The sequence below is a fragment of the Meles meles genome, chromosome 8 (assembly GCF_922984935.1).
Source record: "Meles meles chromosome 8, mMelMel3.1 paternal haplotype, whole genome shotgun sequence".
NCBI classification, from domain to species: Eukaryota; Metazoa; Chordata; class Mammalia; order Carnivora; family Mustelidae; genus Meles; species Meles meles.
In genome coordinates, this window is record NC_060073.1 from 11,737,097 (window position 1) to 11,752,199 (window position 15,103).

A 15,103-nucleotide genomic window follows, 5' to 3' on the forward strand; every position below is an offset into this window, starting at 1 on the left:
TGAATATTTAATTAAATAATGTGCCTGCTACACATTAAGCATCCAATAAAAGGTGGTTGTTGTAATACCAACTGTGAGAATAGGGTAACTTGGGGTGGTGTTTCTGTGGAAGTAATGTCTTCCTCCTTTTCATTATTCATGGTGGGGTCAGCAGATAGATGGCCATGCACATAAGATGTCTCCCTCATCGATGCCAGAGGTGAAGGTAGATGCCAGGGATCATTCGTCTCTGTCAGTTTGGAGAAATATATTTTCAATCATGAACTAGGAATAACACTTTCTTCTTCTCCAACACCTTCCACAGGGCATCTTTGATCTCTCTGTTCCTCAAACTGTAAATGAGAGGGTTCAACATGGGGATGACCAGCGAATAGAACACAGACACCACCTTGTCCCTGCTGAGTGAGTAGCTGGAGCTGGGTCGCAGGTACATGAAAAGGGCTGTCCCAAATAACAGAGTCACCACCATCAGGTGTGAGGCACATGTGTTGAAAGCTTTCCTTCGACTCTCCACTGAGTGGATCTTCAAGACAGCAGCTCCTATGTAGCTGTAGGAGATGAGGAGGATGAGGAATGATGTCCCCCCCACAGTGACCACCACGAGAAAATTCACCACTTGACTGGGGAAGGTGTCAGAGCAGGAAAGTGCCAGGACTGGTGGGAGGTCACAGAAGAAATGGTTGATGATGTTGGGTCCACAGAAATGGAGCCGAAATACAGAGCTGGCCTGGATCAGGGAACTCAGGAAGCCACCAGCATATGCCCCAAGCACCATGCGTGTACAGAGGCCCTGGGACATGACGGCAGTGTAGAGCAGGGGATTGGAGATGGCTGCATATCGGTCGTATGCCATGGCCGTCAGGAGGAAGCACTCTGTAAGACCCATGCTGACAAAGAAAAAAAACTGAGCAGCACAGCCCAAGAACGATATGGTCTTTTGCTTCTGAAAGAAATCAGTGAGCATCTTGGGGGCCACTGTAGAAGAGTAGCAGATGTCAATGAAGGACAAGTTGCTGAGAAAGAAGTACATGGGTGTGTGCAAGCGGGAGTCACCTCTAATCAGAAAGATGAGGGCCAGGTTCCAGGCCAGAGTCACAAGATAGATACACAGGAAGGTCACAAAGAGAAGGGTCTGGAGTTCTGGATGGTCTGCAAATCCCAGGAGGATAAACATGGTCACTGAAGAGCTGTTGTTCCAGGCCTTGGTTGTGGACATGTTTCCCAAGGACCACAAGGATAAGATGCAGACCTGGCATAATAATGATAATCCACATTATAGGTGATGTCAGTCAACAAAAAATTACAAAGGGCACTAGAGGGACAGTACAGTATTGAGAAGATCACAACTTAATGCAAAGATTCTTTCTCTCAGAAGGCAGTTTTAATCATTGTACTATATACACTTATGTAGTACAGTGTGATTGATGTGAGCTCAGGATTTGAATTCAGACTCCTTGTGATCGGCTCCTGTCTGTCTCTACCACTGAGTAGCCATGTCACTTTGGGTGAGATATCCAACATCACTAGGCTCCAGTTTCCTTATCTTCCAAAATGGGTGACAGTACCCTACTTCACATATTTGTTTTAGGAATTAAACAAGGCAAAGTGGGTAAAGTGACTGACACATAGTACATGACACATAGTACAAGTGAAAGTTGTCAGGACAGTTTCGTACGTCCCAGATGAGTCATGTCATACCCTGAATTAACTAGTCATCTAGTCTTCTTCAAGTTTCCACACTGGAACAGGTAAATTAATAGAGCAACCAGGTTCATCTTTGTAGTCGTGAAACAATCAGACATTTAGAATGTTTTTAATCCGAAGGTTTAGGCCAGAGGTATATAGAAGTGCTCTCAATTGTAAACTATTAGATCTGAATATACTAAGTAGTTCCTTTTTCAAATTTGTCTGTAGTCAGAGCTGTAAGCTATTGACTTGTTAAGAAATGGGGACTCTGGATTTGGACGGCCTGTATTCAGTCCCTAGGTTTACACTTAGTGGGATCTTGGGCAGGTCATTTGGACATTGCATCTCTCTCCGTCAAATCAGAGATCCTAGTAGCACTTACTTTGTTATTAGTATCTGTCATCAATCATCTATTACCTATCTTCTATCTACCTATCTCTCTAATCTATCATCCGTCTATCATCTCCTTTAGCACATGCCTGACCTGTAGTAAGTACTCTGTGTTTGTTGTTGCTGCTGTTGTTTAAACCTAAATACAAAGTTTCTTCAGTCAAATTCCTAGAATTTTCAGTGTATGAAATGCCTTTCATAAGTCAAGGGTTGATTCCATCCATTTCACACAGATAATAATTCTTATCACCTACACCAAGTCTCAATCCCTATAAATCAGGAGAGAATTCCCACTGTCAGCAGATCTCCGATGCTGAGGTCCAGTCCCTGCAGAAGGAAAAAAAGTGTGGTCAGAGGACCCTGTGGCTCACAGTGAATGGCTTTTTTGTATGTTTGGAACATATCTTGATTCTTCCTTGGGTCTTAATGTGTTTTGATGAGCACTGGGTGTTTTATGCAACCAGTGAATCATTGAACACTACATCAAAAACTAATGATACTTAGACCAGTGGAACAGAGTGGAGAGCCCATATATGGACCCTCAACTCTATGGTGAAATAATCTTCGACAAAACAGGAAAAATATTCAATGGAAAAAAGACAGTCTCTTCAATAAATGGTGCTGGGAAAACGGGACAGTGATATGTAGAAGAATGAAACTCGACCATTCTCTTGCACCGTACACAAAGATAAACTAGAAATGGATAAAAGACCTCAACGTGAGACAGGAATCTATCAGAATCCTAGAGGAGAACATAGGCAGTAACCTCTTCGATATCAGCCACAGCAACTTCTTTCAAGATATGTCTCCAAAGGCCAAGGAAACAAAAGCGAAAATGAACTTTTGGGACTTCATCAAGATCAAAAGCTTCTGCACAGCAAAGGAAACAGTCCACAAAACAAAAAGAAAACCCACGGAATGGGAGAAGATAGTTGCAAATGACAGTACAGACAAAAGGTTGATATCCAGGATCTATAAAGAACTTCTCAAACTCAACACACACAAAACAGAGAATCATATCAAAAAATGGGCAGAAGATATGAACAGACACTTCTCCAATGAAGACATACAAATGGCTATCAGACACATGAAAAAATGTTCATCATCACTAGCCATCAGGGAGATTCAAATTAAAACCGCATTGAGATACCACCTGACACCAGTTGGAATGGCCCAAATTAGCAAGACAGGAAACAACATGTGTTGGAGAGGATGTGGAGAAAGGGGAACCCTCTTCCACTGTTGGTGGGAATGCAAGTTAGTGCAGCCACTTTGGAGAATAGTGTGGAGATTCCTGAAGAAATTAAGAATAGAGCTTCCCTATGACCCTGCAATTGCACTGCTGGGTATTTACCCTAAAGAAACACATGTAGTGAAAAGAAGGGCCATCTGTACCCCAATATTTATTGCAGCAATGGCTACGGTCGCCAAACTGTGGAAAGAACCAAGATGCCCTTCAACAGATGAATGGATAAGGAAGATGTGGTCCATATACACAATGGAGTATTATGCCTCCATCAGAAAGGATGAATACCCAACTTTTGTAGCAACATGGATGGGACTGGAAGAGATTATGCTGAGCGAAATAAGTCAAGCAGAGAGAGTCAAGTATCATATGGTCTCACTTATTTGTGGAGCATAACAAATAACATGGAGGACATGGGGAGATGGAGAGGAGAGGGAGTTGAGGGAAACTGGAAGGGGAGATGAACCATGAGAGACTATGGACTCTGAAAAACAAACAGAGGGTTTTGAAGGGGCGGGGGGGGGGGTGGGAGGTTGAGGAACCAAGTGGTGGGTAATAGGGAGGGCACGTACTGCATGGAGCACTGGGTGTGATGCCAAAACAATGAACACTGTTATGCTGTAAATAAACAAATAAAAAATAAGTTAAAAGACAAAAAAAAAATGATCCTTGGAACACTGCATCAAAAACTAATGATGTGTTTTATGGTGACTAACATAACGCAAAATAAATAAATAAATAATAAATTAAAAAAATATATATGTTATCAGATGCAGAAAATAAACAGAAGTCAGAAGGATGTGTTGAAGAAATGAAATCTTCTCATTTGTAATGACATGGATGGAACTAGAGGGTATTATGCTGAGTGAAATAAGTCAATCAGAGAAAGACAATTATCGTATGATCTCTCTGATATAAGGAATTTGAGAGGTGGGGGGTGTGGGGGGTAGGGACGAAAAAGATGAAACAAGATGGGATCGGGAGGGGGACAAAGCATAAGAGACTCTTAATTTCACAAAACAAACTGAGGGTTGCTGGGGGGCGGGGGGTTAGGGAGAGGGTGGTTGGGGGATGGACATTGGTGAGGGTATGTGCTATGGTGAGTGCTGTGAAATGTGTCAGCCTGATTATTCACAGACCCATGCCCCTGGGACAAATAATACATCATATGTTAATAAAAATAATTAAAAAAAAACTAATGATGCACTATGTGCTGACTAACTGAACATAATAAATAAATAAATAAACAAACAATTTGGAAATCTGAAATTACCTTAACTGTCTTTAAAACTATACTTTTAGCCTACTCTACCTACCTCTTAAATTACAGAGAATCTCATAAATTCCACTTTATTTTTCAAAATGGAAGTGTTATTTTATGAATTTAAAAGCAATATGTGAGCACTGTAAAATAATCAGATCAATATATATAAGTGAAATGTTGAAACTAAAAATAATGTGCACAAAAGCAAAAATGAACTTTTGAGACTTCAAGATAAAAAGTTTTTGCACAACAGAGGAAACAGTCAACAAATTTAAGAGACAATCCATGGAATGGGAGAAGATATTTACAAATGACATTTTTGATAAAGGGCTGGTATCCAAGATCTTTAAAGAACTTATCAAACTCAACACCCAAAAAACAATCCAGTCAAGAAATGGGTAGAAGACATGAACATACCCCTCTCCAAAGAAGACATCCAAATGGCCAACAGACACATGAAAAAAATGAGCCACATCATTAGGTATCAGGGAAATGCAAATCGAAACCACAATGAGATCCTTACACCAGTTAGAATGGCCAAAATTAACAAGACAGGAAACAACAAGTGTTGGCAAGGATGTGGAGAAAGGTGAACCCTCTTACACTGTTGGTGGGAATGCAAGCTGGTACAGCCACTCTGGAAAACAGTATGGAAGCTCCTCAAGACATTAAAAATAGGGCTATCCTATGACCCAACAATTGTACTACTATTTACCCCAAAGACACAAACAGAGTGATCCAAAGGGGCACATGCACCCCAATAGTCAGAGCAACAATGTCCACAATAGCACAACTGTGGAAGGAGCTGAGATGCTCTTCAGCAGATGAATGGATAAAGAAGATGTGGTCCATATATACAATAGAATGTTACTCAGTCATTGGACAGGGTGAATACCCACTATTTGCACTGACATGAATGGAACTGGAGGGTATTATGCTAAGTGAAATAAGTCAAGCAGAGAAAGACAATTATCATATGGTTTCACTCATATGTGGAACATAAGGAATAGAGTGGAGAACTACAGGGGAGGGGAGGAAAAACTGAATGGGAAGAAATCAGTGAGGGAGACAAACCATCAGAGACTCTGTACTCTGGGAAACAAACTGAGGGTTACAGAAGGGAGGAGGCAGGGGGATGGGGTAACCAGGTGATGGGTATTAAGGAGGGCATGTGTTGTAATGAGCATTGGATGTTATATGTGATTAATGAATCATTGAACACCACATCAAAAACTTATGATGTACTATATGCTGATTAACTGAACATATTAAGAAAAAATCATGTGCAGTTCCTAATCAATCCAGAAAAAAAAAAAGAAAAACCTGGGAATTATGTCATTCTATTTCTGGAAATAAGAGCTCTTAACATTTTGGTGTACACCTTACCTGTGCAAATATATGTATATGTGTCTGGGTGTTTATATCATAGAACACAAACCCTCTATAAATTACATATATTATAGAAGTCATTCCAAGTCAGTCCCTTCACAGTTTGGGAAGTAATTCTCTATTTGCTCTGAATTTTTTTTCTTTTTTTAAGATTTTATTTATTCATCTGACACACAGACATCACAAGTAGGCAAAGAAGCAAGTAGAGAGAGGAGGAAGCAGGCTCCCTGCTGAGCAGAAAGCCCAATGCAGGGCTCCATCCCAGGACCCCGGGACCATGACCTGAGCCGAAGGCAGAGGCTTTAACCCACTAAGCCCCTGCTCTGAATTTTCTTGATCAGTTTAAGAGAACCATTTTATTTTAATATTCCTAGTTTTTCAAAAATCAATTCATATCTACCCATTACCAGTCAAGGTCTCATTGACCTTAACTTTCTTCCTGAAGCTTATACACAAAGAGATGCCCATGGAACTGGGATCTCTTATTCTTCCTCTAATTGTTCCTGCTACAGACTTTTCAGTGCTAAAATCCTCAAATTTGGATAGTGAGAGAATGTGAAGCTCCTTTTGGCCATCACCATGCCATCATTGTGCAGAGTTCCAGAGATCCCACACACTTAGCAATCTTGCCAATAGGGCTTGAACCTTTATACTCAGAGGCTCTGCACCTGTCTGTGAAAGGTATGTAGAGTTCCCAGAATCAGGAAAGGATTTTTTTCCTCTTGAAGAAAAGACAGAGAACTGCAGCAAATTTTGGCATTATCTAGTACAGAGGTAGAGCCACATGGAGAAATTGTGAGCAAAAACAGCTCTGCTGGAGCCTTCATCCATTCACGTAAACTCAGCCCTCAGTCAGGTAGAAACCTGAGGTTTGTGTTGTGATTCAAGGTGTTTGGAACACTTGTTCAGGTTAGCAGCAAAAGGAGGGGAGTAAGATGGTGGTTATGATTCTGGACAGGCTTCAGGGCAAGCCTGGTTCTCATCCTGACTCTGTCACTTACCAACTCTGGTATATTAGGCAACTGATTTAGCCTCTCTGAGTTTCAGTGCCTCCATTTGTACAATGGGGATAATCACGACTTCTTAACAGAGTTGTTGGAGGATTGCTTAAGATAATGCGCAAAAGATACACGGGTCTTGAGATAAGATCTTTGCTTAACAAACTGGGACTGTGATTATTATGAGCAGTGACTATTCCTTAAAGAATTCTTTAAGGAGTGGAGTCTTCTTTGAAAACACTTCCCCTCATGTGGTGGGTTGAAATGAGGGGTCCACCGATGGGCCATGTAGGTTTGTGACAAGTGTTTGGGAGTGAGGGTGAGGACTGTAATCATCTGGGGAGGAGGGGGTTGACGGGCCAATGGCAAGTCTGTTTTGAATGATGCCATCAGGGGGAAAACTTTCACATTTAAGGATGGAATTTCCTATCTCCAGAAACAGAAAGTGAATCTGAAGAAATTGGAAAAAAAGGAAAAGCATATCCAGAGTTTTATTCTTGCCCATGGATGCCATGAATCCCAGCCATCTTACCCTAGAACATTAAACAGAAGGTGTCTTCGGACTCTGTGGATTACTACATGTACATTAAACAGAAGGTGTCTTTGGGCTCTGTGGAGTACTACATGTCACTGACATGCTAAGTCTGCCTAGTGTAAGCTTAATACAGTTGGTGATGGAGTTAAAAAACAGTACAGTGGGAGCTCCTGGGTGACTCAGTTGGTTAAGTGGGTGACTCTTAATTATGGCTCCAGTCATGATCTCAGGGTCCTGGGATTAAGCTGAGCATGGGGCTCTGTGCTCAGCAGGTAGTCTGCTTGAGGATTCTCTCTCCCTCTGCCCCTCCCCCACTTCTCTCTCTTTCTCTCAAACTAATAAGTAAATCTTAAAGATTTAAAAAAAAAACATGGTATAATGACAAGGAGAACTTCAGTCAAACTGGGGTGTAGGAGTAGATTGTCTGATCTCCCCATCATTCCTGCTCTGGGCTCTGTCTTCCTCTTTATGAAGTCTCCTCCTCTCCCCTTGCAGAAGCCTGATGCCCTCAAGGTCTTCTTCCAGGTCTATCCTTCGTCCAAACATACAAATAATTTATGGAAATGGAAGAGTCTCTTTTGACATAAGGTGAGCATTCAAAGGCATCAAAACTTTAATCCAAGAATTAAGACTCAGATGGTCAAATTCAGGCCCCAGTTAGAATAGAGAAAGAGGATATTAGAGGTTAGAGGACTCTTGTGTTAGGAAAATCTGCTGTGTAAAGTCTGCCCAATCACAGCTCTTTAAATTGCTTTTCAAACCGCTTACTAATAATTGGAGCTCTGTTCAAGGGTGTAACAATTCCTCCCAAAATTTCATTCCCTCTTAATTCTCTTTTTAGTTCCAAGGGCGCATAGTCCAGGAAACCCATTAAAGCAGTGTTAAGGTAAGATTGTGGCTCAATTTGGGGAAAGAATTGAGAGGTACACAGAAAAACTCAAATCCAAAGAACAGCTTAGTCATCTGTATGGGCTTGCAGATCTAAAGTGCCCTATAAAGCGAGATTAATGTGGGCAAGAAGACAAAAAGTAAAAGAATGACTACACTCACCCTCTTCCTCTTGTTTGTCTGTCCTTTAGTTGATGCCTGTCTTGAGTTTTGCTTTGTAAGGAGTCTAGTCATGCTTCAGTAACTGCTTCCAATCCCCAAAGTACTAATGAGCCAGGAGAGCAAGCTTGGGGCTGGTTTGTTCATCAAAAATAAAAATATCCATAGAATGTGAGCTTTTGGGCAGAAAGGAGGAGGGAAAAATTATACAGAAAAAAAGAGAGAGAATCAAGAAGCTCTTCTAGTATCTGCCAGTATCTGCAGTTGGGGTCATTTTGAAAATGTTGTAAAGCTGGGATTGGAAGTGATTTTGAGAGAGGGTTTCTTCCCCTCTCTCCTTGGAGATGTTTCATTACATTTGCCCTTGAGGGTCTTTTATGAAAGAGAAAGAAATGTATCACCCAAACCTCACAGATTTTTAGTTAATTGATCTCTGGGGTGGTTATGGAGAACACATAAAATGCTCTGACGATAAATGCTTACCAAACTTCATCCCAACAGCCAGCTCCTCTGATCCCCAAGGCCATTCAAAATCTCTTCTGGTAGTCCATGATGAGTGAACTCAGGACAGCAGCAGGACTTGGAGGACAAGATAAGCACCTACTCTGCAAAAGAAAGCAGAATTGTATATGTATGCAGAAAAATTAATAATTTCCTCAAAATTTTACAACTAATGAGAGATTGATCCAATATTTGAACCCATAATTATGTGATACCAAAGTCTGCATAAGTCTGCATGCATTTATTTTGGAATGCAACTGCACAGAAGTGTGTTAATAAGGTCAATTGTACCCCACCATTCGGAAATCCATTCTCTTTCCTCAGAAACTGAGTATCTTTCTCAGAGAGAGAGATATTATATACAGGGCATTTCCTCTAAAATTTTAAAAATTTACTCTGGTATAACATGATGTAGTATAAAGATGTAAGACTTTTATTCTACAAAGGATCATGTACAAATAAAAAATAATTTGCCATTCCGATCAAAATTCCACGGGTATTTTTCAAAGAGCTGGAGCAAATAATCCTAAAATTTGTATGGAATCAGAAGAGACCCCGAATTGCTAAGGAAATGTTGAAAAACAAAAACCAAACTGGGGGCATCACATTACCCGATTTCAAGCTTTACTACAAAGCTGTGATCACCAAGACAGCATGGTACTGGCATAAAAACAGACACATAGACCAGTGGAACAGAGTCAAGAGCCCAGATATGGACCCTCAACTCTATGGTGAAATAATCTTCGACAAAACAGGAAAAAATATTCAATGGAAGACAGTCTCTTCAATAAATGGTGCTGGGAAAACAGGACAGCAATATGTAGAAGAATGAAACTCGAACATTCTCTTACACCGTACACAAAGATAAACTCGAAATGGATAAAAGACCTCAACGTGAGACAGGAATCCATCAGAATTCTAGAGGAGAAAATAGCAGTAACCTCTTCGATATCAGCCACAGCAACTTCTTTCAAGATATGTCTCCAAAGGCCAAGGAAACAAAAGCGACAATGAACTTTTGGGACTTCATCAAGATCAAAAGCTTCTGCACAGCAAAGGAAACAGTCCACAAAACAAAAAGGAAACCCACGGAATGGGAGAAGATATTTGCAAATGACAGTACAGACAAAAGGTTGATATCCAGGATCTATAAAGATCTTCTCAAACTCAACACACACAAAACAGAGAATCATATCAAAAAATGGGCAGAAGATATGAACAGACACTTCTCCAATGAGGACATACAAATGGCTATCAGACACATGAAAAAATGTTCATCATCACTAGCCATCAGGGAGATTCAAATTAAAACCGCATTGAGATACCACCTGACACCAGTTAGAATGGCCAAAATTAGCAAGACAGGAAACAACGTGTGTTGGAGAGGATGTGGAGAAAGGGGAGCCCTCTTACACTGTTGGTGGGAATGCAAGTTGGTGCAGCCACTTTGGAGAATAGTGTGGAGATTCCTGAAGAAATTAAGAATAGAGCTTCCCTATGACCCTGCAATTGCACTGCTGGGTATTTACCCTAAAGAAACACATGTAGTGAAAAGAAGGGCTATCTGTACCCCAATGTTTATTGCAGCAATGGCTACAGTCACCAAACTGTGGAAAGAACCAAGATGCCCTTCAACGGATGAATGGATAAGGAAGATGTGGTCCATATACACAATGGAGTATTATGCCTCCATCAGAAAGGATGAATACCCAACTTTTGTAGCAACATGGACGGGACTGGAAGAGATTATGCTGAGCGAAATAAGTCAAGCAGAGAGAGTCAAGTATCATATGGTCTCACTTATTTGTGGAGCATAACAAATAACATGGAGGACATGGGGAGATGGAGAGGAGAGGGAGTTGAGGGAAACTGGAAGGGGAGATGAACCATGAGAGACTATAGACTCTGAAAAAGAACCAGAGGGTTTTGAAGGGGCGGGGGGGGGGGGGTGGGAGGTTGAGGAACCAGGTGGTGGGTAACAGGGAGAGCACGTACTGCATGGAGCACTGGGTGTGATGCCAAAACAATGAACACTGTTATGCTGTAAATAAACAAATAAAAAAAATAATTTGAGGCTAGATATGCAACAAAAAGGAAGTCACTAATTCATGTGTTTGGAGAGGGAGAGAGAAAAGGAAGAGGTTTTATTCATTTGTTTCTAAACAGAATATTGAACTTTGATGAGAATTGGAAAGGGGGATATTTGAGCAAGCTCAAATGAAGCTGACAATCTTTTTTTTTTTTTTTAAGTAGATAATCTTGAATCTCAAGTGACTGAACCTTCCTAGCCACGAGAATAGTCTCTTATCCTGTGTGAAGAGACTATCCCCTTTGGGCTTGGGCAGAAGGATGATTTAATTGATTAAAAATATGGTTCTTTCCAGAATAATTTCTCTCCTTTCAGGCTGCACCATTGTCCTGAAACCAGATGAGTGCATTTTGATTCTTCTATTGGGACCTTCCTTTTGAGAGTTCCTGAGGGAAATTTAGATCCATGGACATTTAGTCAAAACAATGTTTGAAGTCTTCTTGGAAAACTCTTAATAATGTTGATTATATGTGTTGAGATAATGTTGATTTATATGTGTCTTCAAATGCCTTATTAAGTTAGGGATGTTTTGCTTTATTTCCATTAAGATCATTTAAAGTTTAAATTTTTTGCTACCATTTTTACTATATCAATGGGTAAAGATATTTTTGTTTTACTTGAGATTCAACACTTTTATTTATTTATTTATTTATTTATTTATTTATTTATTTATTTTTATTTTTTATTTTTATTTATTTATTTATTTTTTATTTGTTTATTTACAGCATAACAGTGTTCATTGTTTTGGCATCACACCCAGTGCTCCATGCAGTACGTGCTCTCCCTGTTACCCACCACCTGGTTCCTCAACCTCCCACCCCCCCCCCCCGCCCCTTCAAAACCCTCTGGTTCTTTTTCAGAGTCTATAGTCTCTCATGGTTCATCTCCCCTTCCAGTTTCCCTCAACTCCCTCTCCTCTCCATCTCCCCATGTCCTCCATGTTATTTGTTATGCTCCACAAATAAGTGAGACCATATGATACTTGACTCTCTCTGCTTGACTTATTTCGCTCAGCATAATCTCTTCCAGTCCCGTCCATGTTGCTACAAAAGTTGGGTATTCATCCTTTCTGATGGAGGCATAATACTCCATTGTGTATATGGACCACATCTTCCTTATCCATTCATCCGTTGAAGGGCATCTTGGTTCTTTCCACAGTTTGGTGACTGTAGCCATTGCTGCAATAAACATTGGGGTACAGATAGCCCTTCTTTTCACTACATGTGTTTCTTTAGGGTAAATACCCAGCAGTGCAATTGCAGGGTCATAGGGAAGCTCTATTCTTAATTTCTTCAGGAATCTCCACACTATTCTCCAAAGTGGCTGCACCAACTTGCATTCCCACCAACAGTGTAAGAGGGCTCCCCTTTCTCCACATCCTCTCCAACACACGTTGTTTCCTGTCTTGCTAATTTTGGCCATTCTAACTGGTGTCAGGTGGTATCTCAATGCGGTTTTAATTTGAATCTCCCTGATGGCTAGTGATGATGAACATTTTTTCATGTGTCTGATAGCCATTTGTATGTCCTCATTGGAGAAGTGTCTGTTCATATCTTCTGCCCATTTTTTGATATGATTCTCTGTTTTGTGTGTGTTGAGTTTGAGAAGATCTTTATAGATCCTGGATATCAACCTTTTGTCTGTACTGTCATTTGCAAATATCTTCTCCCATTCCGTGGGTTTCCTTTTTGTTTTGTGGACTGTTTCCTTTGCTGTGCAGAAGCTTTTGATCTTGATGAAGTCCCAAAAGTTCATTGTCGCTTTTGTTTCCTTGGCCTTTGGAGACATATCTTGAAAGAAGTTGCTGTGGCTGATATCGAAGAGGTTACTGCTATTTTCTCCTCTAGAATTCTGATGGATTCCTGTCTCACGTTGAGGTCTTTTATCCATTTCGAGTTTATCTTTGTGTACGGTGTAAGAGAATGTTCGAGTTTCATTCTTCTACATATTGCTGTCCTGTTTTCCCAGCACCATTTATTGAAGAGACTGTCTTCCATTGAATATTTTTTCCTGTTTTGTCGAAGATTATTTCACCATAGAGTTGAGGGTCCATATCTGGGCTCTTGACTCTGTTCCACTGGTCTATGTGTCTGTTTTTATGCCAGTACCATGCTGTCTTGGTGATCACAGCTTTGTAGTAAAGCTTGAAATCGGGTAATGTGATGCCCCCAGTTTGGTTTTTGTTTTTCAACATTTCCTTAGCAATTCGGGGTCTCTTCTGATTCCATACAAATTTTAGGATTATTTGCTCCAGCTCTTTGAAAAATACCCGTGGAATTTTGATCGGAATGGCAAATTATTTTTTATTTGTACATGATCCTTTGTAGAATAAAAGTCTTACATCTTTATACTACATCATGTTATACCAGAGTAAATTTTTAAAATTTTAGAGGAAATGCCCTGTATATAATATCTCTCTCTCTGAGAAAGATACTCAGTTTCTGAGGAAAGAGAATGGATTTCCGAATGGTGGGGTACAATTGACCTTATTAACACACTTCTGTGCAGTTGCATTCCAAAATAAATGCATGCAGACTTATGCAGACTTTGGTATCACATAATTATGGGTTCAAATATTGGATCAATCTCTCATTAGTTGTAAAATTTTGAGGAAATTATTAATTTTTCTGCATACATATACAATTCTGCTTTCTTTTGCAGAGTAGGTGCTTATCTTGTCCTCCAAGTCCTGCTGCTGTCCTGAGTTCACTCATCATGGACTACCAGAAGAGATTTTGAATGGCCTTGGGGATCAGAGGAGCTGGCTGTTGGGATGAAGTTTGGTAAGCATTTATCGTCAGAGCATTTTATGTGTTCTCCATAACCACCCCAGAGATCAATTAACTAAAAATCTGTGAGGTTTGGGTGATACATTTCTTTCTCTTTCATAAAAGACCCTCAAGGGCAAATGTAATGAAACATCTCCAAGGAGAGAGGGGAAGAAACCCTCTCTCAAAATCACTTCCAATCCCAGCTTTACAACATTTTCAAAATGACCCCAACTGCAGATACTGGCAGATACTAGAAGAGCTTCTTGATTCTCTCTCTTTTTTTCTGTATAATTTTTCCCTCCTCCTTTCTGCCCAAAAGCTCACATTCTATGGATATTTTTATTTTTGATGAACAAACCAGCCCCAAGCTTGCTCTCCTGGCTCATTAGTACTTTGGGGATTGGAAGCAGTTACTGAAGCATGACTAGACTCCTTACAAAGCAAAACTCAAGACAGGCATCAACTAAAGGACAGACAAACAAGAGGAAGAGGGTGAGTGTAGTCATTCTTTTACTTTTTGTCTTCTTGCCCACATTAATCTCGCTTTATAGGGCACTTTAGATCTGCAAGCCCATACAGATGACTAAGCTGTTCTTTGGATTTGAGTTTTTCTGTGTACCTCTCAATTCTTTCCCCAAATTGAGCCACAATCTTACCTTAACACTGCTTTAATGGGTTTCCTGGACTATGCGCCCTTGGAACTAAAAAGAGAATTAAGAGGGAATGAAATTTTGGGAGGAATTGTTACACCCTTGAACAGAGCTCCAATTATTAGTAAGCGGTTTGAAAAGCAATTTAAAGAGCTGTGATTGGGCAGACTTTACACAGCAGATTTTCCTAACACAAGAGTCCTCTAACCTCTAATATCCTCTTTCTCTATTCTAACTGGGGCCTGAATTTGACCATCTGAGTCTTAATTCTTGGATTAAAGTTTTGATGCCTTTGAATGCTCACCTTATGTCAAAAGAGACTCTTCCATTTCCATAAATTATTTGTATGTTTGGACGAAGGATAGACCTGGAAGAAGACCTTGAGGGCATCAGGCTTCTGCAAGGGGAGAGGAGGAGACTTCATAAAGAGGAAGACAGAGCCCAGAGCAGGAATGATGGGGAGATCAGACAATCTACTCCTACACCCCAGTTTGACTGAAGTTCTCCTTGTCATTATACCATGTTTTTTTTTTAAAT

General features: G+C 40.3%; 1 protein-coding gene across 1 annotated transcript; it reads right to left on the reverse strand.

Moving 5' to 3' along the window:
* Nucleotides 1–253: 253 nt before the first annotated feature.
* LOC123948560 (olfactory receptor 5A1) lies at nucleotides 254–1,216 on the reverse strand. Its single transcript, XM_046015773.1, has one exon. The coding sequence runs from the start codon at nucleotides 1,214–1,216 to the stop codon at nucleotides 254–256; it is 963 nt and encodes a 320-aa protein (XP_045871729.1).
* Nucleotides 1,217–15,103: the final 13,887 nt, after the last annotated feature.